Source organism: Primulina huaijiensis, chromosome 11, assembly GCF_012295235.1.
Source record: "Primulina huaijiensis isolate GDHJ02 chromosome 11, ASM1229523v2, whole genome shotgun sequence".
NCBI lineage: Eukaryota > Viridiplantae > Streptophyta > Magnoliopsida > Lamiales > Gesneriaceae > Primulina > Primulina huaijiensis.
In genome coordinates this window covers 16063145-16089805 of record NC_133316.1, presented here as the reverse complement: position 1 = coordinate 16089805, position 26661 = coordinate 16063145, and the positions used below count along the sequence as shown (strand labels likewise).

Below are 26661 nucleotides of genomic sequence, written 5' to 3'. Positions count from 1 at the left end.
CTAACCTTTGGGCCTCTTTAATTTTAACAAACAACTCGGGTTCTGCCTGAATCATAAATACTCTTACAGGTTGAGTATCTACCACAAAATCCAAACCAGAAAGACAACATTCTTCTACTAGATCAGATACACTGCTAGTGATCAAAGACATATTACATACTTTTCTGCTCAAAGCATCGGCTGCTGCATTAGACTTGCCTGGATAATATTTTATTTCGCAATCATAGTCTTTCAACAAATCTAGCCAACGTCTCTGTCTCATGTTCAGCTCAGCTTGTGAAAAGAGGTATTTCAAACTCTTATGATCAGTGAATATTTCAAATGTCTCCCCATACAAGTAGTGACGCCAAATCTTTAAGGCAAAAACCACTGCTGCTAGTTCCAAGTCATGCACTGGGTATCTAGACTCATGTGGCTTCAACTGTCGTGAAGCATAGGCAACAACACGTCCATGCTGCATTAATACACAACCCAGTCCTTGATGTGAAGCATCAGTGTGCACTGTAAATCCTCCTACACCTGATGGAATAGTCAGAACTGGAGCACTAGTCAATCTCTTCTTAAGTTCAACAAAACTATCCTCACATGCTTGTGACCAAATAAATGGTGCATTCTTTTGTGTCAGCTGGGTAATTGGCCTCGCAATCTGTGAGAATCCTTTAATAAATCTGCGATAATAACCTGCCAAACCCATAAAACTACGTACCTCAGGAACTGATGTCGGTCTAGACCAATTGATGACTGCCTCAACTTTACTCGGATCAACTGATATACCTGCACTTGAAATCACATGTCCAAGGAAAACCACTCTATCCAACCAAAACTCGCATTTGGATAATTTAGCATACAACTTTTCAGTTCTCAAAATCTGCAAAACAGCCCTCAAGTGCTTGACATGCTCAATTTCAGATTTTGAATAAATAAGAATATCATCAATGAAGATCACAACAAATTGATCTATATACCGTTGAAAAACACGGTTCATCAAATCCATAAATACCGCAGGTGCATTGGTCAACCCAAAAGGCATAACCAAAAATTCAAAATGCCCATACCTGGTACGAAAAGCAGTCTTAGGCACATCTATCTCTTTGACTCTTAACTGATGATATCCAGATCTTAAATCAATCTTAGAATATACTGAAGAACCCTGCAACTGGTCAAAGAGATCATCAATCCTTGGCAAAGGATACTTATTCTTTACTGTGGCTTTATTCAACTGTCTATAATCAACACAAAGCCTCATAGACCCATCTTTCTTCTTTACGAATAAAACCGGAGCACCCCAAGGTGAAACACTTGGTCTTATATATCCTTTAGCCAATAGATCCTCAAGTTGTTCCTTTAGTTCCTTCAGTTCAATTGGCGCCATCCTATAAGGAGCTCTAGAAATAGGCTGTGTACCTGGCATCAACTCAATGTTGAACTCAACCTCTCGAACTGGAGGAAATCCTGGAATTTCATCTGGAAATACATCTGAAAATTCACTAACAATTGGAATATCTGCCAATTTAGGTACTGACCTTGAAATATCAATTGCATAAACCAAGAAACATTCTGCTCCTTTCTGCAACAAACGAGTCATGGACAAAACAGATATCAAAGGAATCTTAGCTCGAGAACCCTTACCATAGAATGTCCAGTGATCTGTCATATCAGGCCTAAACTTAACAATCTTCTGAAAACAGTCTACAGTAGCCCTGTATCTTGTCAACATGTCAATACCAAGTATGCAGTCAAAATCAGACATCTCCAACACAATACAATCAAGCTCAATGACATTATCCTCATAACGAAATTCACAACCACTTATCATTTCTGCTGACCTCATCACTTTGCCCAGTGGAGTAGAAATAGATAATGTAGATGATAATGGCATAGAATGCAGTGAATGCAATGAGACAAAGTGCTCAGCTATGAAAGTATGTGATGCACCAGTATCCATCAAAACATAAGCAGGATAACCTGAGAGAAAACAATTACCTGCAATGACATTATCTGGAGCATTATGTGCCTCATCCTCCGTGAGTGCAAAAACTCGACCCTGTTGTCTAGGTGGCTGTCCTACCCTGTGGCTACCACTCTGTTTGTTCTGATCTGATCGGTTTGACTGCTGATAGGAATGAACTGTAGGGTTCTGACGATTCTGGTGAGGTGTCTGTCTCGATGATCCCCCACTCTGAGACATATCACTGCCACGGTTAGGACACACTCGAGCATAGTGTCCCACCTGGTTACACAAGTGGCAAGCTCCCGATACTCCTCTACACTGATCGGTATAATGTCTACCACCACACTGACCACAATTCGGACCTGAATAACCAGTGCTCTGAACTGAACCAGATTGTCTTGATCCACTAGAACTTGAAAAATTACTGCCATGCCTCTTAAATTGCTTCCCTCTAGCCCTGAACTGCTCTCTTATGTTGCCACTGTTACTGCCAGTATTACCCTGTCTGAACTGCTGTCGGAACTGTGGTTGTTGGGGTCGTTGCAAATACTGAGTACCTCTCTGTCTAATGATCCCAGTTTCAGCTCCCTTTGCTCTATCAAGAGCCTCAGCAAAAGTGTTAGGCCTTCCGGTATTAACCAGGGTAAAGATATCAGGATTAAGACCATTTATGAAGTGATCAGCCTTAGCTTCTTCATCGGATGCTACATGAGGAGCAAATCTCAGTAAATTCGAGAACTTAGCAACATAGTCCTCAATATTCAAATTTCCCTGCTTTAAATTTGCAAACTCGGCTCCCCTATCTTTCCTGTAAGAGGTAGGAAAGAAACGCTGATAAAATTCAGATTTAAAGATATCCCAGGTAACAATCGTACCTCGACTCTCTAAAGCTTTCTTGGTCATGATCCACCAACTTTTAGCAACATCCAATAACTGATGAACAACTAACTTGATTCTACGATCATCTGGATACTCAAGAGATTCAAATAATTGGTCCATATTCTCCAACCAGTTCTCACAGTCTAATGCATTCTCCGTACCCTTCAACATCGGTGGGTGCAAAGACTGAAATCTGGCTAACAGTATCTCCATCGGAGTCGGAGTTATATCCATCTGAGTATGAGTAGCACTGCCCTGATCTTGTGCCACTGGTACGTTCTGTCTATGTCTACCACGACCTCTACCTCGAGTAGCCATGTCTGATATACAATAGATCAACCACAGATAAAATCACAAAATCACAATCATCTCAATCTTGTATCAATCATCTCTGGCTCTCGAGACTCAACAATCTCAAAAATCTCGAATAAAGCTTAACAATATAATTTCTCAATTTAAATCATGTATTTCACATTATGGCACAATGAAAATGCTAACAAATATATAACATGATCAATCAATTCTAACTGACTCGATCTACCCTGTTCCCAAATATCTTACGCTCTGATACCACCTAATGTGGGGCCCCGGGTCCGATATCTAATACTAATAATTATAATTGTCACACACCAAATGATTGAGTAAAATACATAATTTGTTGTTCACAAACTTACATAAACATCGTCAAAATAATTTAATTGTCTCAAATGTTTGAAATATAAATTTTCAACATGCCAACATGAAGTAGTGAACCAAAGAAATCCAAACATCATCACATAGCTCCTAAGACCCGAGAATCCCACTCTAACTCGTATCTCCTCGCCTTGAGCTGGACTCTGGCATCCCAAGCCTCGCCTCACCTACCGTCAAGCACATGAAAACAAGAGGTACCGGACATGCCGGTGAGTATAAACCCAGTATGATACAATCAATCACAAATGAGAGTTAAATTTTCAAATATTTCATATAAATTCATAAAGATGCAATATAATGCAATGCATGATCAGAAGCTGTGGGCTATCAATAAATCTCAAGATCAAGTGAATCATCTGGTCATAGGGTACCCAAGGGAATAGAATCACCCAGCAACATCCACCGACTCATCCGCTCGGGGTGGGGTGCTGTGTTCTACAATCCCAGGACTATGGTGCGCCTATAGAGAGTGTTCAGGCCATAGCAGCGACCTCCGCATACACTATGCCAACTCAACTATAGCCCCATACGTCCAACAAATCAATATATCAAGGCGACCTCCGCCATATCAAATCTGAATCAACAAGTGGCTCAATATGCAATGTCATGATGCAAATCAATATCATCATCTCGATATCATAATCAACTCATCTCAATACAACAATCATCATCAAATCACCAATAGTTCATCAAGCCATAGAGTTTTCAATTTAAAATAAAAATGATACTTTTACCTCGTATGTTATCGACCGTAACATACCTTTCAAATATTACCAAAAGAAGATCGAAATGTGTAGATGAGAAGTCTTGAACCTTTGAATTCTACTATAACTCAAGGACTTTGATCATCTATCAAAACAGAGTAATTTCTGTTCAAAATTCATAATTAGTTCAATACTGCTTTGAATCAAGATCCGTAAATTTCTTAACCTTAATATGCCATAAAAACATTCATTGAATCATTTCATCAAACACATAGCATGCGTGCTAAAGAAATTAGCTCCTATACTTTGCCATTGGCTTCAATTCCATTTTAAATTCAAACCAACACAATTTCAACATCTCCAACATCTCAAATATCAACACAAATATCAATTCTAAACTTCATCCCATTTCCAAACTTGAATAAAAATATAACATACTTACACCATCTTGAAGATCTTGGAGAGAGGATCACAAATCTAACTTCATTTCATAATTTCCTTGAACAAATCTCCCATAGATTGAAGAAGAAATTAGAAGATGAAAGGAAAAATGAAGAACCCTAGCTCTAAACCGATGGAGTAGGAAAAAGAGAAGAGAAAATGATACAAAAATCATTCCCCAATCAAATATATACCATCCAAACCTCAAAACACGTTTTTTGTAAAAGTGCTGGGCGCCATGGCGCATGATTTTGGCGCAGCCGCGCGCACCATACTGTCCAACAACAAAATTTCAGCACCGGGCGCGCCATCGCGCGGGATCTGGCGCAGGGGCGCGCCGTATTCTGCCCAAAAGGTATTTTTAACTTCAGAATTTGCGAAAGTGGTAAACTACAAAGTTGTAGCTCTATGTCTTTTCGTGAACCTCTCCAAATTTCAGATCATTTGAAGGTTTGAGTAAAAAGTTATGCTAAATCTCCCAACATGTGTCATTGTAGGAACGACGATACGCACGACACACTTCGGGGCGCTTTTGGCTTGTCTTCCCTAATGATTTGAACAAAACTCAAAACATAAAAGTTATAGCCTTATGTCATATCTTTTTAATGGAAGTAGCCTCACATCAATTGGATCAATATACAAAACATTATGCTAAAAACCACAACTACTGCCACATTTTTCATACCATTTCTGCACTTCCATCACCTATTTAGCTCAAATTCAACCTTTGATTCTACCCATCAATTATCTATTCCATTCTATAACATTCATTACCATTTATACCATAACGTAAAGTCATAAACCATCACAACTAATGCCACAATATTTCAAAATTTGGGCATTACATGAGGTTTACATCGTCCTTCTGGAAGAGTTTGCACGCAGTCATGGGGACGAAGTTGCTATTTAGTACATCTTTTCACCCGCAGAAAGATGGCCAGTCTGAGCGAGTGATTCAGATTGTGGAGGATTTATTGCAAGCCTGTATGATCGATTTCCATGGGAATTGGGAATTGAAGATACCTGTAGTGGAGTTTACTTACAACAACAGTTTCAAGAATCTATAGGTATGGCTCCATACGTAGAATTGTATGGAAGGAAGTGCAGATCGCCGATTCATTGGGATGAAGTCGGTGAAAGAGCAGAAATTGGTCCAGAAATAGTTCATCAGACTGCAAATGTGGTGGTCAAGATCCGAGACAGGATGAAGACCGCCCAGAGTCGCCAAAAGAGTTATGCTGACAAGAGGAGAAAGGATCTAGAGGTTGCCGTAGGTGATCACGTTTTTGTGAAGATAGCACCCATGAAGGGTGTTATGAGATTTGGGAAGAGAGGCAAGCTTAGTCCAAGGTTTATTGGACTGTTCGAGATTCTTGACAGGGTTGGGACACTAGCTTATCGTGTAGCCTTAACGCCGAATTTGGCCGGTGTACACAATGTGTTCCACGTCTCGATGCTGAGGAAGTACCTAGCAAATCCTTCGCACGTTTTGAGTTCTGAGCCGTTGCAATTGGCTTCAGGTATGTCATATGAACCTGTCCAAATCCTATACAGACAGGAGCGGAGACTTCAGAACAAGGTGATCAAGTTGGTCAAAGTCCGGTGGCTAAACCAATCAGTGGAAGAAGCCACTTGGGAGACTGAAGCAGATATGAGGATTCGCTACCCGTAGTTGTTCGGTAAGATTTAATTTCGAGGACGAAATATATATAAGTGGGGGAGGAACTGTAGTGCCCGAAATCAGTACACGTAAATCCCATGCATTATTTAAATTGTTAAATCATTCATTTAAATTTAAAATGAGCTTTAGCCATGCATGACTTATTTAAATGCATTATTTTAAATTATTTATGTTTATGTGATGCACGTTAAAATGTTTTTCGAGTTTCATGTTTCAGGCGATTATTCGATGCGGGATCGAGGAGAAGAGACCGGCAACGATTTTTGACAATTTTAAAAGATGATATTTTATTTTAAGTTAGGATGTGGCATTTTAAATAATTTATTGAGTTTAGCATTTTAAAGCCTGAATTATTTGTTTAATGATTTTAGAATTTTGAAACTTTTAAAGTTAGCATTTGTATATGTTATTTCAAATTTTAAGATGCTATTATTTTGTGAGGGGTTAATACTTTAGTTAGAGTTTTATTAACTTTTAATTAGGGGTCAATTTTTAATTAAGCAATATTTTAATATCCTAATTCCACTAAACTCACACACACACACTTTTACACACACTCCTCACGTAAAACACAAAACACACACATACACTTGTTATTTTCAGATTTTTAAAAGAAAAAAAACCTAGGGTTCTCCTTCCCATGAGCAGCCGCCCACTCCTCTTTATATTTCCAACCAATTTTCATGAGTTTGTTTCAAGAAAAATCGAGTCACGTTCGTCCCGGATCAACCTCGCATTTTTCCCCGCGTCGGTATCGTTGTTTTGGTATTTTTAATTATCAAAAAGCACGTATATTCTTTCATTCCTGTATCGATCTCGTCATATTATGCGTTGTGTTGATATTTATGCGTAAAAATTCATGTGTGATGAGTAGAAGTTTGAGCAATCATGTTTAGATCAATTTTGAAACGATATTGGATCACAAATTTACGTTTTTGCTGTCATTTTAATTACTGCGATTTTTGGTCGTGATTTTGGGAAAACTTTTAACACAAAAATTGTAGAACTTTTTGATACCTTCGATTTGATATAATATTCAAAATTTTTGGACAAAAATTGAGTGAGTTATGACGTTTTTCGTGGGACTGCTCAACCTGCGTTTTTCAGAAAATTATGTATTGATGCGTTCTTGAAGTTTTATTGTTGCAGGCTTCGTTGGAGATCGACGGGCGATCGTTGCTGCGTATAGGTATGCTTAGTATGATGTTGAGTTGGCATTTGGGGTTACCGGTTAGTGTCGATAGGCACTTGAATTCGCTAGAAGTCGTAGGAAACAATTTGATGTTCAATCTCCATGTTTTGAGTTGCACTGTGTCGGAGGTTTAACGCCGTTGTTTCGAGGTGTTTGTACCAATGTTGTCAATGTAGTATCATGCTAAGATGGGTCTCGGGGTGTCGGTTCATAGTCCGTGCAACCGAGTTTAGAACGTTAAGAAAGTCTTGCACAGAAAAATTCGTGGGTTTTCTCCTACCGCGGGGACACGGACCCCACACGGACCAGAGCACGGGGTCCGTGCCTTTGTTTGCTTCGAAGGGGTAAATTGCAGCGTCTACACGGACCCCTACCCGGACCTAGGCACGGGGTCCGTGCCTTCCCTTTTCTTCACGACACACATTACCTCACGGACACGGACCCGGAGCCGGACCTGGGCACGGGGTCCGTGTGCTTGTCATTTTGGGAAAATTTTATAGTATGCTTTGAGGTTTGATATCATGGTTTAGTACAATGATTTACAAGGTCGAGTCATGGGAATTTTAGAACGTCTTAAGGAATTGATCGAGCTCGTAAATATGCATGATATTTACGTCTAAGTTATGCAAGATTAAGCATTGGAATTCATGTTAGTAAGTGCGGCAACGACCCCAATCGAAGTCCAACGAATCCCACAACGCCAAGTAAGTATGTTTGACGTGCAAGAAAATATTTTAAGTTTTTGAGGTATGCTAAATGTCTTGTGACCAAATTATGTTTAGGATTGAAAAGCGTTAAACTATGAACGGGGACCAATCCGCCCGTTAAATTATGAACGGGTTTAGATCGAGATTGGAATGCGTTAAATTATGAACATGGACCAATCAGCCCGTTAAATTATGAACGGGGATCTCATGTATGTGGCAGTGGATACGTCACTATCATCCCAGTACTGTGGTTTAGTCTGATCAGGCGATTATGTTATGGGTCACTTGCTTTGAAACATGCCTCTACGCAAAATGATGAAGTATGTATGTTTAAGTATGTTCAAGTATGCAAGCATGTTTAAGAAAAGTTTTTATGATTATGGCACGTCTATGTTATGCTATTATAATCACGCTCATGTACGTTTATGTTATCATGTTCAGATTTATGTTTCCAATATGTACGCTCTATTTTGAAGTTGCGTGTGGTTTTACTACGTATTACTCGTTACTTCCAATTTATACGTGTTGAGCCTTTAGACTCACTAGACTTGATCGATGCAGGTGAGGAGTATGTTGAGGAGGCTAGGGGTGGGGACAAAGGAGCTGGCTTGGACTGAGCGGAAGGCTAAACCCGAGGACTGCCATGTTTTGAAGTTTTAAGGATATTTGAAATGTTGAAAATACTTTGGTTTTTATGTTACGATTTTTGTGGTTCAAGCAAATACGTTTGTCAGACATTATGTTGAGACATACTGTTTATTTTACCAAATTTTGAAAGTTCATTATTTAAGCAAGAAAATTTTAAATTCTTTCGCAAATTTTAAGTAGTAAAAAGTACGGTACGTTACATGAAGTAAATATCACAATTTGTTGATTTAGTAATGTGAGATTACTAAATAATTAAATATGACATATCTTAGTCATATGAAGTCCAAATGATTTGAAATTTGGATATAACGTAGAAAAATAAAAGATATATAAGTTTCATGTTTTGAGTTTTGAAAAATTTGATCATTTGACTGGTCCAAAGAGATATACCGATAATAAAATGTTAAATATATATATTATTAATATAATATAATATTAAAAAAATAATTAAAAAATAAAAGTGAGGCGGTGGAATTGAATTTCAATTTCACCGCATTCGAAACCATGTTCACAGAGAGGTGAGACAGAGGAGAGAAAATATCATTTTAATTTTTTTTTCGATCTTGCGATTTATCAGTTTATCCAATCGACGAACCGACTTCAATTCTAAGATCGTTGACACGAGGTTTTCGATTTGATGTATAAATTTTTATAGTTTTGGTGATATTAGAAATTCGTCGATTTTTAGAATAAATCTGATAAATTGTTTAATCATACTGAAATCGAATATTGTAGAATAGTATATGATTTTAACGAAGTAGAGAAGATTATAGTAGTGTTATTTTGAATTATTCTCAATTTATTATAATTAGGGATTTTAATCGTCTGGTTGAGATTGGAGAGTTGTTTTTCCGTTGTTATTAAATCTGAGTATATATTTGGAGTCTACGAAGTATAGACTACATGTTGATATAAAGTTTTCGTAGTTTAACGAATGTTGTAAAATAACCTATTAATTGAAGTTAATTAATTAAGGTATATTTGATAGTAATATTATGAATTAAATACACCGGAATATTAATTGTTGAACAATGAAGATGTATAATCGAGTTTTATATTTTTATTGAATTTATTGTTGTTGGGCTATTTGATGTTATATATTGAAGCTGTTATGACTATGTTGATACAGTGACAATGATCTGATAATTATTGTTGAATTATTTAGATACATCACAAGCATCCGGATTAAAGAAGTAGCCAGATTGTATATATATACTCGATTATCAGGTATGTGTTGACGTACGAGCATATGTTGTTATTGTTTAGTATTGATGAATACTATTGTGTTGAACGATGATAAATCACTGAATTTGGGTGATTTAGTATTATATTTGTTGTTGTTTATTATTATTTATTTTGTTGGCTATTGTTGTTGGGAGATGTCTCGTTGATGTTGTTCGATCAACGATATTGCTGTCGCTGGAGAAAGGGTGCGACGTATCGTTGATGTTGTTCGTTCGATGATATTGTTGTCGCTGGAGTTGGGGTGCTACGTATCGTCAATGTTGTTGTTGCAGTAGTATGAGATTGATCTCGTTGATGGTTTGATTGTCCAGAAACAACAAAGGAGGTATTTTCGTTATGATTTAAGTTATATTTTATGTTGTTGTTAATATAACAGTTATGCATTACAATGATAATTGTTGTATATGCTCACCTTTTGAGGGCTGTTTCTGTTGGACAGGTTACAGGACTATGCCGTGAGACAGGGTAGAGGTGAATGACTAGATGTGTCTAGTCAAACAGTCCTATAGTTGATAGTAGATAGAGACAGTATAGTTTATTATCTTATTTGAGTTGTGTGTATGTATTTATTATACTGTTTCTGCTACACCGACGTAGATAGTGTGATGATTGCATTATTTTGTCGTATATGCATTATATTATTACGTCGTTGAAAAGAAAAATTTTATGCATATGACGTCACATGTTGTATGTTTACGTGGCGAGGGACTTTATTTTCCGCATTAGCTTAGTAGTTAAAGTTTTAAAGTGAAAATTTTGAGGATTATTTATTTAAAGATTTTATGTTTTATTTGAAGTAAAGCTTCTGATTGTTTTAAAAGTTGACGTACGATTTGGTGGTTGACGAATTATAAATTTTTATGCATTTGAGATTTTTTAAATGTTGGGAGTTTATTTTAAGTGAGGGTCGAATTTCGTGGTTTATGCAAAAAAATTTAGTAGTATTTAAAAGTTTAAAAGTAAGGGACGTGTAAAGTCACATCACTACAAGGGACCATGTTTCAAGTTACTATTCAGTGGAAGACATCAATTAATGCGTAATCTTAACAGTCACATCACTTAATATAGAATGTGTATCGAATAATCAGTTAACTTATTGGATAAGATAAGTTAGGTCCGTAACTGAGTGATCAGTTGAAAACTGAGTCAGTTCAGTTGACGATCAACTGACTATTGTCTTATCAGTTAACCATTTAAATTCGACATTCTCCCTCAATAAATGTGTATACATAAAAGAGTAAAAGGAACTCAGTCTGAATAAGTTAAGTGCAATTGGTTGACTGAAGTCTTGTCGTCTTCTTCTATTTCTTCTTCTTGAATCTGTCTATAAATAAGATCACTGTCATTAGATATTAACAACAACAATTAAGTACAGATGGATATAGCAAGCAGTTCCAACAATCCTCTTCCTTCAACAACGCTTCGCCGTTTGGAGAGTTTGAAAGAAGCTATTGAGGATCTTGTCTTGGAAAAAGTTATGTCCACCTGGACTAAAATACATGACCTCCAGACCATTCAGCAAAAAAAATTAGTTGCTACTGATAAACAGAAGGCTACTGAAATCAAACACAAGAAGCGGCTCGATGTTATTGATACTTCAGATCTTGCCAGTGATGAAAGTATTATAGAGTTGATGTTTTTGAGAGAGTAGAGAGTGCTGGAAAAGATTGTCTTTTTGGAAGGCTACAGAAGAATTTCATGTAATGAATTGTTTAGTTGGATGTCTTTTTGGCTAGAAGCCGTTGAAAGGAAAATAATTCGTGTACTGTGTGAAATATATCATCAATAAAGTTATTGTTTCGATTCATTTCTGTTTACCTTTTCTTCATACTAACTGATACCAGTTAACTAATTAGCAGATGACTAACTGACAATTAACTAACTGAATAAAAATTGACACTAATTGACAATTGATTAACAGAACAGTAATTGGCAATAACTGACAAAACAATATTCAAAAAAATAACTAAGACATATCAATTAAATCAAGAATATTGCGAAATTGAGAAAACTTAGTCTCAGTAATGGTTTGGTGAATATGTGAGCTGTCTGTTGTTCAGTTGGTATGTATTCCAGCCTGATTGCCTTCTTTAGAGCATGATCTCTGATAAAGTGATGTCTGACATCGATATGCTTGGTCCTAGAGTGAAGAACTGGATTATATGTAATCACGATTGTGATTGTATTATCACAAAAAATTGATGATTCTTTTGCAATGACTCCATAGTCTTTTAGTTGTTGCTGAATCCAGAGCAATTGGGCACAGCAGCTTCCAGCAGCTAGATATTCTGCTTCAGTTGTGGAAGTTTCTATGGACGTTTGCTTCTTGCTGAACCATGAGATCAATCTATCTCCTAGAAACTGACATGATTCATCGGTGCTTTTACGATCAAGCTTACATACTGCATAATTTGCATCTGAATATCCAACTAAATTGAAAGATGAGTCCTTAGCATATCATAAGCCCACATTTTGTGTGTCTTAAAGATATTTCAATATACATTTGGCAGTTGAAAAGTGCGATTTCTTAGTATTTGCTTGAAATCTGGAACACATACAGACAACAAATACAATATCGAGACGACTAACAGTTAGGTATAGCAAAGAACCTATTAAACCTCTGTAGAGTGTCGTCTCAAATGATATTCCCTCTTGATCATTATATAATTTAATCGATGAGCTCATGGGAGTATTTGAAGCTGAACATGTTTCCAAGGCAAATTTCTTGAGTATTTTCTTCGTGTATTTGGTCTGACTGATAAAAATATCAGTTTTCAATTGTTTCACTTGCAGACTGAGAAAGAATGTCAGTTCACCCATCATACTCATCTCAAATTTTTCTTGCATTTACTTGGCAAATTTCTCACATAATTTGGGGTTAGTTGACCCAAAAATAATATCATCAACATATATTTGCACAAGTAAAATATGATCATTCTTTGAAAATTTGGATAGAGTCTTATCAACTGATCCAACAGTAAAATCATGATCAGCTAGGAATTTTGAAAGTGTTTCATACCAAGCTCTTGGAGCTTGTTTAAGACCATATAGAGCTTTGTTCAAATGATAAACACGATCAGGAAGAGAGTGATTAACAAAATCTGGTGGTTGTTCAACATATATTTTTTCCTGCAACTGACCATTCAGAAATGCACTCTTCACGTCCATTTGGTAGACTTTAAAGTTTTTGAATGAGGCATAAGAAAAGAATATTCTGATTGCTTCCAGTCGTGCAACTGGTGCATATGTCTCGTCGTAATCTATTCCCTTTTCTTGCTTATATCCTTGTGCTACAAGCCTCGCTTTGTTGCGCGCAACCAAACAATCTTCGTTCAGTTTGTTTCCTTAAACCCACTTTGTACCTATAATAGTTTTAGAAACTGGTCTTGGAACTAAGTTCTAGACATCGTTATGGGTAGAGTGATTTAGCTCTTCTTGCATAGAATTTATCCAGTTAGGATCAGCAAGAGCTTCATCAGTTTTCTTTGGTTCCAGTTGAGAAATAAAAGCTGAATGAATAAATTAATTAAACATTTGATTCTGAGTTCTTATCGGATCAGATGGATTACCTATTACCAATTCTGGTGGATGTGATTTCTTCCATCTGTATTCAGCATTTGTTGCATCCATCTCAGCAACTGTTTCAGTTGGCAACTGAATGTTCTCTTCAGTTTCAGTTGCTGCTGCTTCAGTTGGTAATTGAATATTATCATTTGGTTCTACCAACTGATTATCAGGGACAATTTCTTTTTATACCACTGATTGATCCAGCACTTCTGGTTCTGGTGATTGAAGAATATTTCGATTGATATGATTTTCTTCTTCATTATCATTCTTCAAATTTATATCTGTAAAGGGATCAACTAGCTCAACTGGATCAGTTGGCTTATCAGTTAGTACAGATTCATCAAATACAACATGAATAGATTCTTCAACTTTCAAAGTGCATTTGTTAAATACTCTATAAGCTTTACTAACTGATGAATAACCAAGAAATATTCCATCTGCAGATTTAACATTAAAAGCTTTTAAATGATTTTTTCCATTATCGAGAATGAAACATCTGCAGCCGAATATTTTGAAATAAGATACCACGCTTTTACGTCCATGCCAGATCTCATATGGCATTTTCAAATGATTTTTATTAATCATTGATTCGTTCTGAGTGTAAAATGCAGTGTTTACTACCTCTGCCCAAAAACTCTGAGAAATACCAGAATCAACAAGCATTGTTCTAGCAGCCTCTTTAAGGGTTCATTTTCTTCTCTCAGCTACACCATTTTGCTGAAGTGTTCTAGCTGCCGAGAGCTCATGCTTGATCCCAGTATTTTCTAAAAAATGTGAAAGATTTTGATTGATTAATTCAGTCCCTCGATCGGACCTTATTCTGTCAATACCAACTGATTTTTCATTTAATAATATTTTGATTTAGGAAAGATAACCCAAGTAAATCTTGAAAAATCATCAACGATCACCAAGGTGTATTACATTCCCTCTAAACTCATGATTGGTATAGGAACAAAAAGATCCATGTGTAGCAGTTCTAAGCATATGGAGGATGATTTACTACCCTTATTTTTAAATGAAGATCTTACTTGTTAACAAAACTGACATGTTGAGCAAATTTTATCTTTTGAAAAATCTATTTTGGGCAAACCAGTTACAAGATCATGGTTACTCAGATAATCAATAGACTTAAAATTTAGGTGGTTCAACCTTTTATGTCACAACTAGTTTTTAGAAGATTTTGAAGCTATAAAACAAACTGGTGCAAAAGGTTGATCAGTCCAATTGACTTTGTAAGTATTTCTACAATGATTGCCAATTAAGATGATCTCATTAGTTGAGTTTCTAACTGAGCAAGTGTGTATATTGAACTGAACTGAGAAATTATTGTCGCATAACTGACCGATGCTTATCAAATTATACTTCAAATTCTAAACTAGTAACACATCTTTGATAGTAAAGTTATCATGGATAAACTTACCCTTACCCACTACCTTTAGAGTTGTTTCCAGAATTGATGTTTGGACCAGTGTATTTGGTCAGTTGGGATAGCAATTTTTCATCCTCTGTCATATGTCGCGAGCATCTATTGTCCAGATACTAGGTTGATTCTTTGTTTGTACCTGTCACCTGCAATCACACACAATGAATAATATTGGTACACATATCTATTTGGGTCCTGAACTGATTAGACCTTTAGAAACCTAGACTTATATTAGTCTAACTAACTTTCCAGTTGCTGTGTTCCAAATGGTTTTTCCCAGCCTGTGTGTGCTTGGTGTGTTGTGTGCATATGAAACAATATGTGCTTTATCCTTGTTCAACTGGTTGTTCAGCCGATATCTTTTCTAAACTTGCTTATAGTTATGATAATTGGAATAGCCATTTGGATAGTTATTGCTGAACCTTTTAGGTGACCAGCTCCGTGAAACATTTGAAATTTTAGGGCTATAACAAATTCCATACATTTTAGCCTTGTTCTTTTTTTCAATAGGCTGTTTAACTGGTCTACTCGACTCAAGTTGTTCTTGTACCATGACTGATTTGACAAAGTGAATGTATTTCCCTTTGTCTATGTTTAGTTTTTGTTGAGTATCACTGGTAGAAGTTTCATCTTGGTTGCTAAAGCCTAAACAAGTTTTATCAGTAACTGATTTTTGCATATCTTGCATTTCAGTTAGTGTAACTGATGATTTATTCCATGTTTTAATCAGCTCGGTTTGCTTTGAATTCTCAAGCGTTAACTGCTGAATCATAGATTGATTCTTGCTTCTTTCAGCATTTAGCTCAGCAATCGCCCGTTTAAGACTCAACAGTTCAACTGATTCATCAGTTTCAGTCTTATTGTCATTGGGATCAGTTTGCTTTGCCTTGACTTTCTCAAAACAGAGAGCAAGCTTGTGATACTCGTTGACCATGTGATGTAATGTAGAAATAAGTTCATCACGTGTAAAGTTAGTTGAACTAAAATCAAATACATGTTCACTTGTTGATTATAGTTGCCATCAGACACTTGACTTCCTCATCATCGCTGGAGCTACTCAAGCTCTCAGATTCTGATTCATCACAGTTAGTTTCTGCCCATTTGGACTTACTTTCCTCAGCTAGAAGCACATCATGTTTCTTTCTGAATTATTTCTTATCATTCTTAGATTCTCTTGTGCTCATATGATTTCTTTCCCTTTTCAGCTGAGCCTCGACTGTCCTTCTTTGTCTTAGGACAGTTAACAATAAAGTTTTCAGTTTTGCCACAGTTGTAGTAAGTATTTGGTTCTTCCTTGGTGATATTTCTCTGATATTGTCTTTGAAAGGAGCTTTGATTTCTTCTCATAAATCTCCCAAATTTTTTGACAAATAATGACATTGCGTCATTGCTTAGCTGATCAGCAGTTTTCTCAACTGAACCGGTTGGTTCCAGTTTGACAGCACTAAGAGCTGTTGTAACTGCTGGTGTAGAATGTTCTCATTCTCTTGTTTGCAACTCAAACTCATAGGCCTTCATGTCAGCAAATAGATCATGTAGTTCGACCTTATTGAGATCCTTTTATTCTCTCATTGCCATTATCTTAACATCTCATTCCTTGAGAAGACCTCTGACAACCTTCAGGGCGATTTTTTTGTTTAAATACATCTTTCCAAGTGCATTCAGTTCATTTATTATTCCGCTGATTCTTTCATCATATTCGTGCATAAACTCTCCAGTCTTCATCTTGATGTTAGTGAACTTTTGAACCGCAACTGAGAGTTTATTTTCTTTGGTTTGCTCATTGCCTTCTAAGAGCTGAAATAACTTCTCCCAGATTTCTTTTGCATTCTTGCACATGTTTATTTTGCTGAAAGTGATTTTATCCAGCGTTTTGTACAAGATGTCTTTAGCCTCATTGTACAGATTGGCTTTTCTTTTGTCTTCAGCTGTCTATTCATCTCTGGGCTTTTCAATAGGGTGTGGAGCACCCTCAGTTATAGCAACAGCAGTGTTTTCTTTAAATATTCTCATGGGTCCTTCAGTGACAACGTACCACATGTTATCATCTTGTGCAGCTAGATGAGCCTGCATTCTAATTTTCCAATCGTCAAAATCTTCTTTGGAAAACATTGAGATTTTTTTGAAAGAAGACACGGTAATCAGTTTGTAGATAGGAATATTGAGGAACAAGATTCAACCGCTCTGATACCACTTGATGGGATCGGTTGGGAAGTGTAGAAGTGTTTAGAAGGGGGGAAGGGTTGAATAAACACTTGACAATTTTGCACTCTTTTCGAATAATGAGTTAGTTTAGTGATAAACTGAACTCAGGAATCTTATATGTCAATGTCGATCATTTAACTAAATAAAGTGCGGAAAAAAACTGACTGACAGATAGAATAAAACTGAAATTAAGAGGCACAAGATTTATCGATGTTCGGAGATTTCAATCACTTCTACGTCACCCCTTCTATCAATGAGATATGATATTCACTAAAAGACTTTGATCAAATACAAAGAATTGTACAGACCCGATTAAGTTTTGGACTTAACGATACCAAACTGAAACTCTTAGTTTCGATACAGTTTACAGTACTCGACTGAACTGAAACTACTTAGCACAACTGATATCTATAGATCGAATAATACAACAGTAAGTGTTTGTGCTTGTGAGATCAAATTATAGCCTTGAATGCTATGAAGGTATATGCTGAGTGTAAGCTTTGAAATCTTCTGAATATGAACAGAAATCTTGTGAAGAGATTTCAGCAAAATAACAGCTTGGTTGATTATTTGTATCGTTCTAGTGTGTTATCCACTGCTCTTCTGGGCTATTTATAGTCTTTGCTTCCAACGGTAACAATGAATGTGATTTGAAACTTTATATCCGTTGTTTGCCACATCAACATTCTTCTGACAGTAGTACACTGTTGCATTGCTGATATGCGGCGTTCCCACTATAAGTTACAGTCTGCCCTTGTACAATTTGTCGGTTGATGGCTACATTCCTCAACTGATGACGTGTACAACTGTTTTATCAGTTTTGTCAAAGCCGAAAAGATGAACTGATTGCTCTCAACTGATTGTAGTGTAAATGATCAGTTCCCGACTGATCATTTAGTCGACTACAATATTCAGTTAGCTTTGTTTAGTTGCCGTTGATTTTCTGCGCACTAATCTTCAGTTAGGCAATCAATAGTTTGTATATATTAGATCAGTTCCTTTCTGTTTCCTTGATCAGTTAGTTCAATATAAATAACGCTCAATTTGTCAAACCACCGAAATTAAGTTTCCAACAGAATGTTTGTGCTTTAGCTCAATATATAGCTTGAAAGCTATATATATTTATGATAAGCGTGAGCTTTTGAGAGCTTTAACTTGAAGTTTAACTGAGAATGAATGTGTGCAGAGTTCTTGCTAACTGGATAAATCAGTAACTTGGTTAACTTGTTCTCAACTGATCTTCTCGGCTATTTATAGGCTTTGCTTCTAACGGTAAAATTGAATGCATTTTGAAACTTTATATCCGTTGGACACGTAAACATTCTTCTGACAACTGTACACTTTAGCTATTCTGAAATGCGGCGTTCTCACTAAAAGTTGTAGTCTGCTCTTGTATACATTGTCGCTTGATAGCTACGTTTCTTAACTGATTACGTGTCAAGATGATTCATCAGTTTCCTCTTTATAGTCGATAGGGTTAACAGATTGCTGTATAACTGATCAGTCTTAACTGATCGTTACTGATTAGTCTTAACTGATCGTCCAGTTGACTACACAGTTCAGTTAGCTTTTCTTAGTTCAGTTGCCTTTGATTATATACGCATTAATTTTCAGTTCGGGCAACTATCAGTTTACGAATATTCAGTTCAGTTACCTTCAGTTTTCTTGATTAGTTGTTCAACCTTTTCACATTTAATTTGTCAAACTCCGAAATTAAGATTTCCAACCTTTGATGCATTGACTAATGTGATAGACATATTTTATTCTCAATATGATAATATTTACAAATATTATAACACTTGTGTAACCAGTGTATATTTCATCTAAACATTCCAGAGCTAAAAATATTTTTTTCAAACACCAATTATCATAAATTAAATTATATATAATGACAAGATAAGATTAATTTTTAACACTAGTCCAAGTATCGGCCGTCAAACTAACTCTGCACTTAATTTTGAAAGACGGTCAACCAATTATTTTTTTTATTCTTTATAAGTTTCAAAACAATATTTCCTAAATATATGCCTAAAAACATTAAGAAAACACGGTTGGGTATTGGTGATAAATTCAAGAAAACATGATGCTTACAAATAAGAAAGGTAGTTTACATCTAACTACAAATCTGACAAGTTTTCTATGAGAAATTTCAGTTGTTATTACAAAATTTCATCTAGTTCCAAGATATATTTATTGTTTGGTTGGTTCTCTACAACGTTGGTGCAAATTTTAATTCATCGAATTATGTTCTATAACCGAGTATTTTTTCAATGTTCCAGTGCTACCACCAAAACCACCATTTTTATATGTACAAGAAGTTTTGTAAAGCTTAAAATTTTCAACAAAATCATTGGTACCTTGTTTTTGTTGGATTTTGAAGTGATCCCAAATTTTTCTTCGTTTTGCGTTTCTAGGATTTCTACTCTCGATTATGTCGGTTGTCCCAATCAAATTAATTCCATCTCCAATGCCTCCCTCGTCGCCGGCCAAATGTTCTTTGTCTTGGCCATCGAAATTGTCAACAACATAACTCTAAGTTCAAATTTTATGCAAACAATGAAATCATGTTAACATTAACACCGCTCTATGAGAACAACCATCACCACAATCTGAAGAAGATGTCATCACAAAAGATACAAAATGATTTTTTGTATACAAAGCAAATAAATTATCTGGTGGAAAAAAAGATATATAAATTTGGAGAGATAATTGAAGTAAACCTAGTAAAATTTTAAGAATTGTTAGAACTTAGAATTTAGAAATAAGAGAATTTAAGTTAATAGAATGATAAAATTTTAAACAAATGAACATCTATTTATAATAAAAAAATATTGGACTACTAGGCAATTAAAATAAATTACAAAGTGACCCCAAAATGGGGGCTAATTTGCAATTAATTATCATATTTATCCAAAGAGCCGTTGTACGGCTCCTTTTAACAAATATTTTTTTATATTAATGTCACAAATATTTTATTTTATTTTAATTATATTCAGATCTTGCGAGCTTCGGAAGGGATTGTTGCAAAACTGACATGTAATTGTATCTTACAATACCGTGTGATAAAACAAATCACATTATATTAACTTTTAGTATTAATATTAAGGCAAAAACTTGTGTGAGACGGTCTCACGGGTCGTATTTTGTGAGATTGATCTCTTATTTGGGTTATCTATGAAAAAATATTACTTTTTATGTTAAGATTATTACTTTTTATTGTGAATATCGTTAGGGTTGACCGGTCTCACGGATAAAGATTTGTGAGACCGTCTCACAAGAGACCTCACATATACTGATGAGGTTGACACTTTGACTGAAATAGTGTTCACTTGTGTGGTCCTCCAAGCAATTGCAAAAGATTTTGTGAATACAATTGGCATAATGTTCAAACACGATCAGGCATTCAATACAAGCATCATAGCTATGTCAATTGAAAGTCTTTGTCGGTTCATATTCATATTTGATTTGATGGGATGATTAAAAGTTTTTTTTTTTTAGAGATGTTGCTATTATTTTGTTGTTTCTTGACTTTATTGCATTACGTTGAAGTTATGTGCTTGTGTATCTAAATTACAATTTTTTTATTTAAATTATTGTCTATAAATTATTCTGTTTGGTTTTTTTGTATCCAACTAATATTTGATAAAACCGAACAAATCAATGTATAAACAGGTCTATTATGGTACAAAACCAAACCAAATTAAAACGGTTCGGATTTCGAATTATATATTTAATAAACCGAAAATTCGAACAAAAATTAGATTAATTAAAACCGAACCGACCGATGAACATACCTGATGGTAGGAAAAGAATTATGTTTGGACAATTTGTTTGGGTCACATGTTATCTAATTAAGGGGTATTTGTGAATCCCGGTAAGCTCGAGGCAATACTGATAATAGACCTACACAGACCAATATATATAAGATCTGGATTTTTCTGAGTTTGGCTGGGTACGAGAACAGCTTCATCGAAAGAAAACAAGATTCGATTACAATGCTCGTGATGGACTTACCACCTGACTTAGGAGAGTTTGTAGTCTATATCGATGTTTTAGCCAAAGATTTGCTATGTGTCTTGATGCAACATGATTAAGTTATCTATTGCGTTTTGAGACAATTTAAATATCATAAATGGTAGATAGTTCATTGCATAATTTAACTTTAAGTGTATGCATATTAGATTAATCTGTCAGAGTTAAGCTTGAGATAGAAAAGTGGTTAATTCTTATGATAGATTTTCATGCGAAATGCTGTAAGAAGGGTTGTTTTATGACACAAAAGTTTTGTGCAATAAAGTGGTTATGTCTTTCAGAGTTAAGTGTTCTGTGCAGTGTTGTAACACCTAACACAATATGCTGCGAAATATTTTAACATACAAAACTTTACGTAAATAAAACAAGACACAAAAAATTATACACAAGTGAGTGTCTCAGGATAAAAGATTCACTAAAAAAACTTGTCTGTTTACGAAACCAATACTATTGAATAAAAAAAAGATAACTACCTCAACAAAGTGGGGAGCAAAGTGCATCCAAAACACTTATAAAAAAAAACCAAAACTAAGGATGGAGCATTTGTGAAGCTGAAATTCTGTTTGATGAACAACTCGCTAATCAACACTGTGATTAATTGTTATGTCTGCATGTCTTCAATACGCGTTGGCTTCACAACTTGATATCTTCGATGTAAATCTTCAATTCCCGTGCTTGCTCTCTTGAGGCGTCTTTTTCTCTCCGTGTCTTTCTACACAAGCAACAATATTTGATTATTTATAAGCTTTATTTATCCTAGAGTTTATTCCATAAAAAAGAATACCACAAGATATGAAAACAAAAGTTTTATTAGAAATAAACTATTTTGAACAATAATAATTTAGAGTTTTTATAATAAATATCTATGGACTAGAAAAACAAATCTCTGTAATTTAATAAACACATTATAATAAATAGGAAAACTTAATTAAGGAATAAATTATATTTCTTCCAATCTCCTCCTTTTTACCTTTCTGTACACACACAAAATGTTAGTCAGCAAAACTTTATTTAGGTAGCACGCAACTCCCCCCAAGTTAGATTCTTGTCTCCCTCTGAATTCAACCAAGTTAAATCAGATGTTCTTAAAGCAGTGTTGTTAGAGGTGTTGCAACACGGAAAACCAGAAAAACATAGAAGTTTATTCAATAAGATCAGAACAGCAACAATTAAACATAATTACTAGAAGCTAATAACAAGCAGAGAGATAAGTAGACATCAAAACTAACTAAGGAACACTTTCATCTCCAACTCCATCAGTGAGCTCGTCTGTATCTCCTTCTTCTTCACCGTCTGCTTCTTCTTCCATTTTTGCTGCATCTTTTCCTACTCCCCCTTTTTGGATAGAGTGCATCGTGACTTCTAGAAGTAAACGCTACTCATCTATTTGATTTTCACATACACAATAAGCTCCTTCGCATTGCTGATTTTCTTCAAGCCAAACTCAATTTGAGCTAGAGAATAGAAGGAATCAACAAAATAAATTCAGCAGGGTTCATAGTAGATGAAGGGGTCGTGTTTCCAACATCGGGGCAATACTAGTAGCAAACCATGGAAGGTCCAGCTTCCTATTCCCATTAAAGTAAGTTGGGGCAATCTTCAGTTTTTCACCTACATCAGAGAGATCATCATCAATGTCTCTGATAAAATCTAATCTTGAAATTTCAGAATGCCATAGATTAATGAAGGAAATGACAGCTTTGTTACTTTCAGTCAACCTTCAGCAAATTGAAGAACTTTTTGGAACATCGGCTCCCCAAAATTAAATGTACTCCCAATACCAATTGCAGACAAAACAAACGTATGTGGTCTAGTAACCACTGTTGTATTCGTTGAGGAAGTCCAATTTTTTATGCCCGTTTTGTACAACACTGAATAAAAAGACGTTAAATATGCTGCAGACAGCCGTTTGGGATGATATGGAAAATCTAGATCAGTCCGCCAATGATGGTAGCAGTAACTTGATTCATATCCGCAGTCATTCCTTCTTCGTTTTATTAAGTGTGCTGTAAAATGCAATGATAACCGAATGATTAAAGTTGTAGACTCTTCACGCACAAACACTCGTCCAAGCTTTGGAAATATCTCATCACCCACACTGGATTAGACATTTGAGAAGAATTACATAATTGGCCCTCTGCATTATGGTGCTACTATAGTCACCATTGACATTAGCCGTCAATTAGTCAGGAACAGAGTCAGATTTTGCACCCCTTAGGCATCAACATCAATGTTCTTCTCATCGATTAGTCCTCAATTGATGTAGAGGGGCCACTTAGCAAGAGGAACTTCAGAAAAAAAAACTTTGCGGAAAATCACTTAGTCAATTCATAGTATGCAGTATCTATGTGATCCATGGTGTCGATATCTTCGTCCTCAATATCAGGACCAACATCAGCATCATCATTTTCTTCATCACCATCGGAATACTCATAAGAGTCAGAGTCAAGAGTTGAATCAGAAGTAGAATAGTTAGAATTTCCTAGGCGATTTTCTTCGAACACTTGCAACATTTCTTCATCTGGTTCATCAGATACTGATGTGGCTTTCTTCAAGGCTTTTTCTTCTTTTAACCGTGCAAGAAACGCAGCTATGGACTCTTAGTCCTCAGTAGGATCAGTTGGTTCTTCAGAAACCACAGTTTATTTCTCAGTTGCGGTAGGGGGCGTCCTCTTTTCAGTAGCAACAGGTTTTGGTCTTGTGATCAATTCAAAATCTTCATCGTCAGAGTAATTTCAAGATCAGAAGTCAGGGTCCAGAAGATTCACAATGGAGGAGGATGCTCAGAACTTCTTGGATGAGACAAAATCAGGGTCATACCCTGTCTGACACTTTGATCATCTTGGATGCGGAGGAACATGGTAGACACCAGTCAACTCTTCAAAATCCCGCGGAATGTCCACATCTATTGCATTACCCGACTCCCTAGGGGCAATGACTTCAATCGGAATTGTGTCCTTGGCGAGCGCAATCATCTAAAAAAAGTCAACAGTAAGGGGTTCTGTAGAATGTGTTTCACATGAGGTGGAACACCGGCACCTACGGTCATTTCGCTTCGAATATCAAGAGGGTCGTATCAAGTTCCAGCCATCTATGAAATACAAATAAGAATTACAGATGAAAATCGAAATAAACACAAAGAAAATTGTTGATAGAATACGAATGATGAGAATAAAGAAGTGTGAGAGGAAAAAAAAATAAGAATAATTAGCACTGAGGAATTGTGTAGTCACGATAAAAATAAAATACTTTTTCTTCCAACTATAACAAAATCACTCGCAATGAAAACCGCTCGTTTCTGTCTAGATTTAATATTTCATCCAACGATAACAAATACGAACCAATGTGATCATATTTCAAGAAAATCATCCATATTTCACGTTTCTTCAACTCAACCCACTAATCCACGAGAAATCACAAATATTCAAAATCAGGAAGATTAGGGTTTCATGCAAATGTCACAAGTTTAAAACTGATACTTCATTGATCAAGAAAAAATCACATAGCCATTAACATGCATGCATTAATTATGACTAGAATATGATATATTAAATAAATGTCAGGCATGTAATCAAATTGTGATGTGTTTATATGCGGTGTTGCCAACATCTCTCAACAACACTTCCAATTTCAAAAAGAATGTTGATTTTCGCGCACACATAAAGACCATTTATACAATCTTTTTTATACAGAATTGGTAGCTCTCATAGTAGAAGAACTTTCTTCATTGGACTCCTATAGGTAGTTTTTTCATTTTCTTTTGTTATGATTTATGTTTTTGATTCAGAAGAGGTAGCTCTCACACTAAAAGAACATTCTTCGTTGGACTCTCTTAGATAGCTTTTTCTATTCTTTTTCTTTTGATACATAACAAAATCCTCTCTTTTTTTGCTCAATCTTATGGAGTCACTTTTCATATGGGACAAGATAATTGAGTACATGAACATCCCTCAACTACTCCGTGAATCAGTTAGAGAACATTTTATGGCCAAGTGTGTTGATTGAAATAGAACTGGAAATTGAAAGTACATCAAGAAATAACCATCACAGTATAAACATTTCACCAAACATGATGAATGATTTAATGTAATATATATAACATCCTATAAAATCATATGCACATTAGTTGTTGTCTCATATGTTGCAACATCCGAAACAACATCGGTGAGTGAATATTATGCACACCCAAAAACTTGAAAATACTTTAGGTTTTTCTTCTTTCCCATGATTATCTCTTAGGATGTCATAGTAGAATCATTCCTCAAATACATATGATTTGAAAAATGACATGCTGTGTTTAAGGAATCATTCCAAAAATGTTTTGAAATATTTTTGAAACTCAGTATGACCCAAGACATCTCATGAAAAGTTCGGTTCTTCCTTTAGGCAATGCCGTTTTGTTGAGGAGTCTTCAGGGCAGAGAACTCATGTGTATACCTTTTTTTTTTTATCACATAAAGGTGAAAATTGAGTTCTCAAATTTCTTACTTTGGTCGGTTTGATTTTAACAGCCCTAAAATTGTGTAGATTAATAATTTTTTCAAGTAGTTTCTTAAATGAATAAAAAATATCCGAATTTTTTCTAAGAAAGCTTACCTGTGTGAAACGTTAAAAGTTATCAAAACAAAAATGAATACTTTTTACCTCCAAAGTTTTATACTTCTGTTGGATCCATAAAATCCATGTATAAAAGTTCAAGACATCGTGTCGTCTTAAAGTGTTGTAACACTTGGTGTAGCACACTGGTTTGCTTACCTTTATGGCATGCTCTACAAACATAAGGTATTCCAGAGGTTAAATTAGGCAACCTCGCCTAACATCATACTTTCCTAGATTATTCAAAGTCTTAAATTTCACATGACCCAAATTTTGAAGCCACGAATCTAGTTCAATTACCTTCATATGTTTGAAATGTTCCTCTCCCAGTTGATAGCAGCTATCAGCAGATCTAGTAACTGTCATAACACAAACATTAGCTTTTTCAAAATTTAACACATATTTTTGTCAAACTTAACATTCAAGTCATTATCACATAATTGACTATTTTTATTAAGTTTGAGTTGAGTCCATGCACATGAAGCACATTGTAAGGCTTAGGAAGTCCATCCACGTTCATTGTCTCTTTTACAACAATCCTTCCTTTTCAATTACCTCCATAGGTCACTCTAGCACTTTTTAATTCAACATAATCAATAAAGTGGTCCTTTGAACTTGTCATGTGGCGTGAGCACACACTATCGAAATACTAGATACCTGCAATATTAGTTTTTAATGAGATATAAATAATAGTACA

At 35.5% G+C, this 26661-nt stretch overlaps 1 protein-coding gene and 1 long non-coding RNA gene across 2 annotated transcripts; both read right to left on the bottom strand.

Moving 5' to 3' along the window:
* LOC140988425 (uncharacterized) lies at positions 1-2950 on the bottom strand. Its single transcript, XM_073457438.1, has 2 exons — positions 849-2950; positions 1-46 (listed from the first exon to the last, which is right to left on the bottom strand). The coding sequence occupies exons 1-2, from the start codon at positions 2948-2950 to the stop codon at positions 1-3; spliced, it is 2148 nt and encodes a 715-aa protein (XP_073313539.1).
* Positions 2951-2996: 46 nt separating this feature from the next.
* Positions 2997-4791, bottom strand: LOC140987736 (uncharacterized). Its single transcript, XR_012177204.1, has 3 exons — positions 4670-4791; positions 4284-4372; positions 2997-3150 (listed from the first exon to the last, which is right to left on the bottom strand). It is a non-coding gene; the product is annotated as an uncharacterized lncRNA (long non-coding RNA).
* Between the last annotated feature and the right edge of the window lie 21870 nt (positions 4792-26661).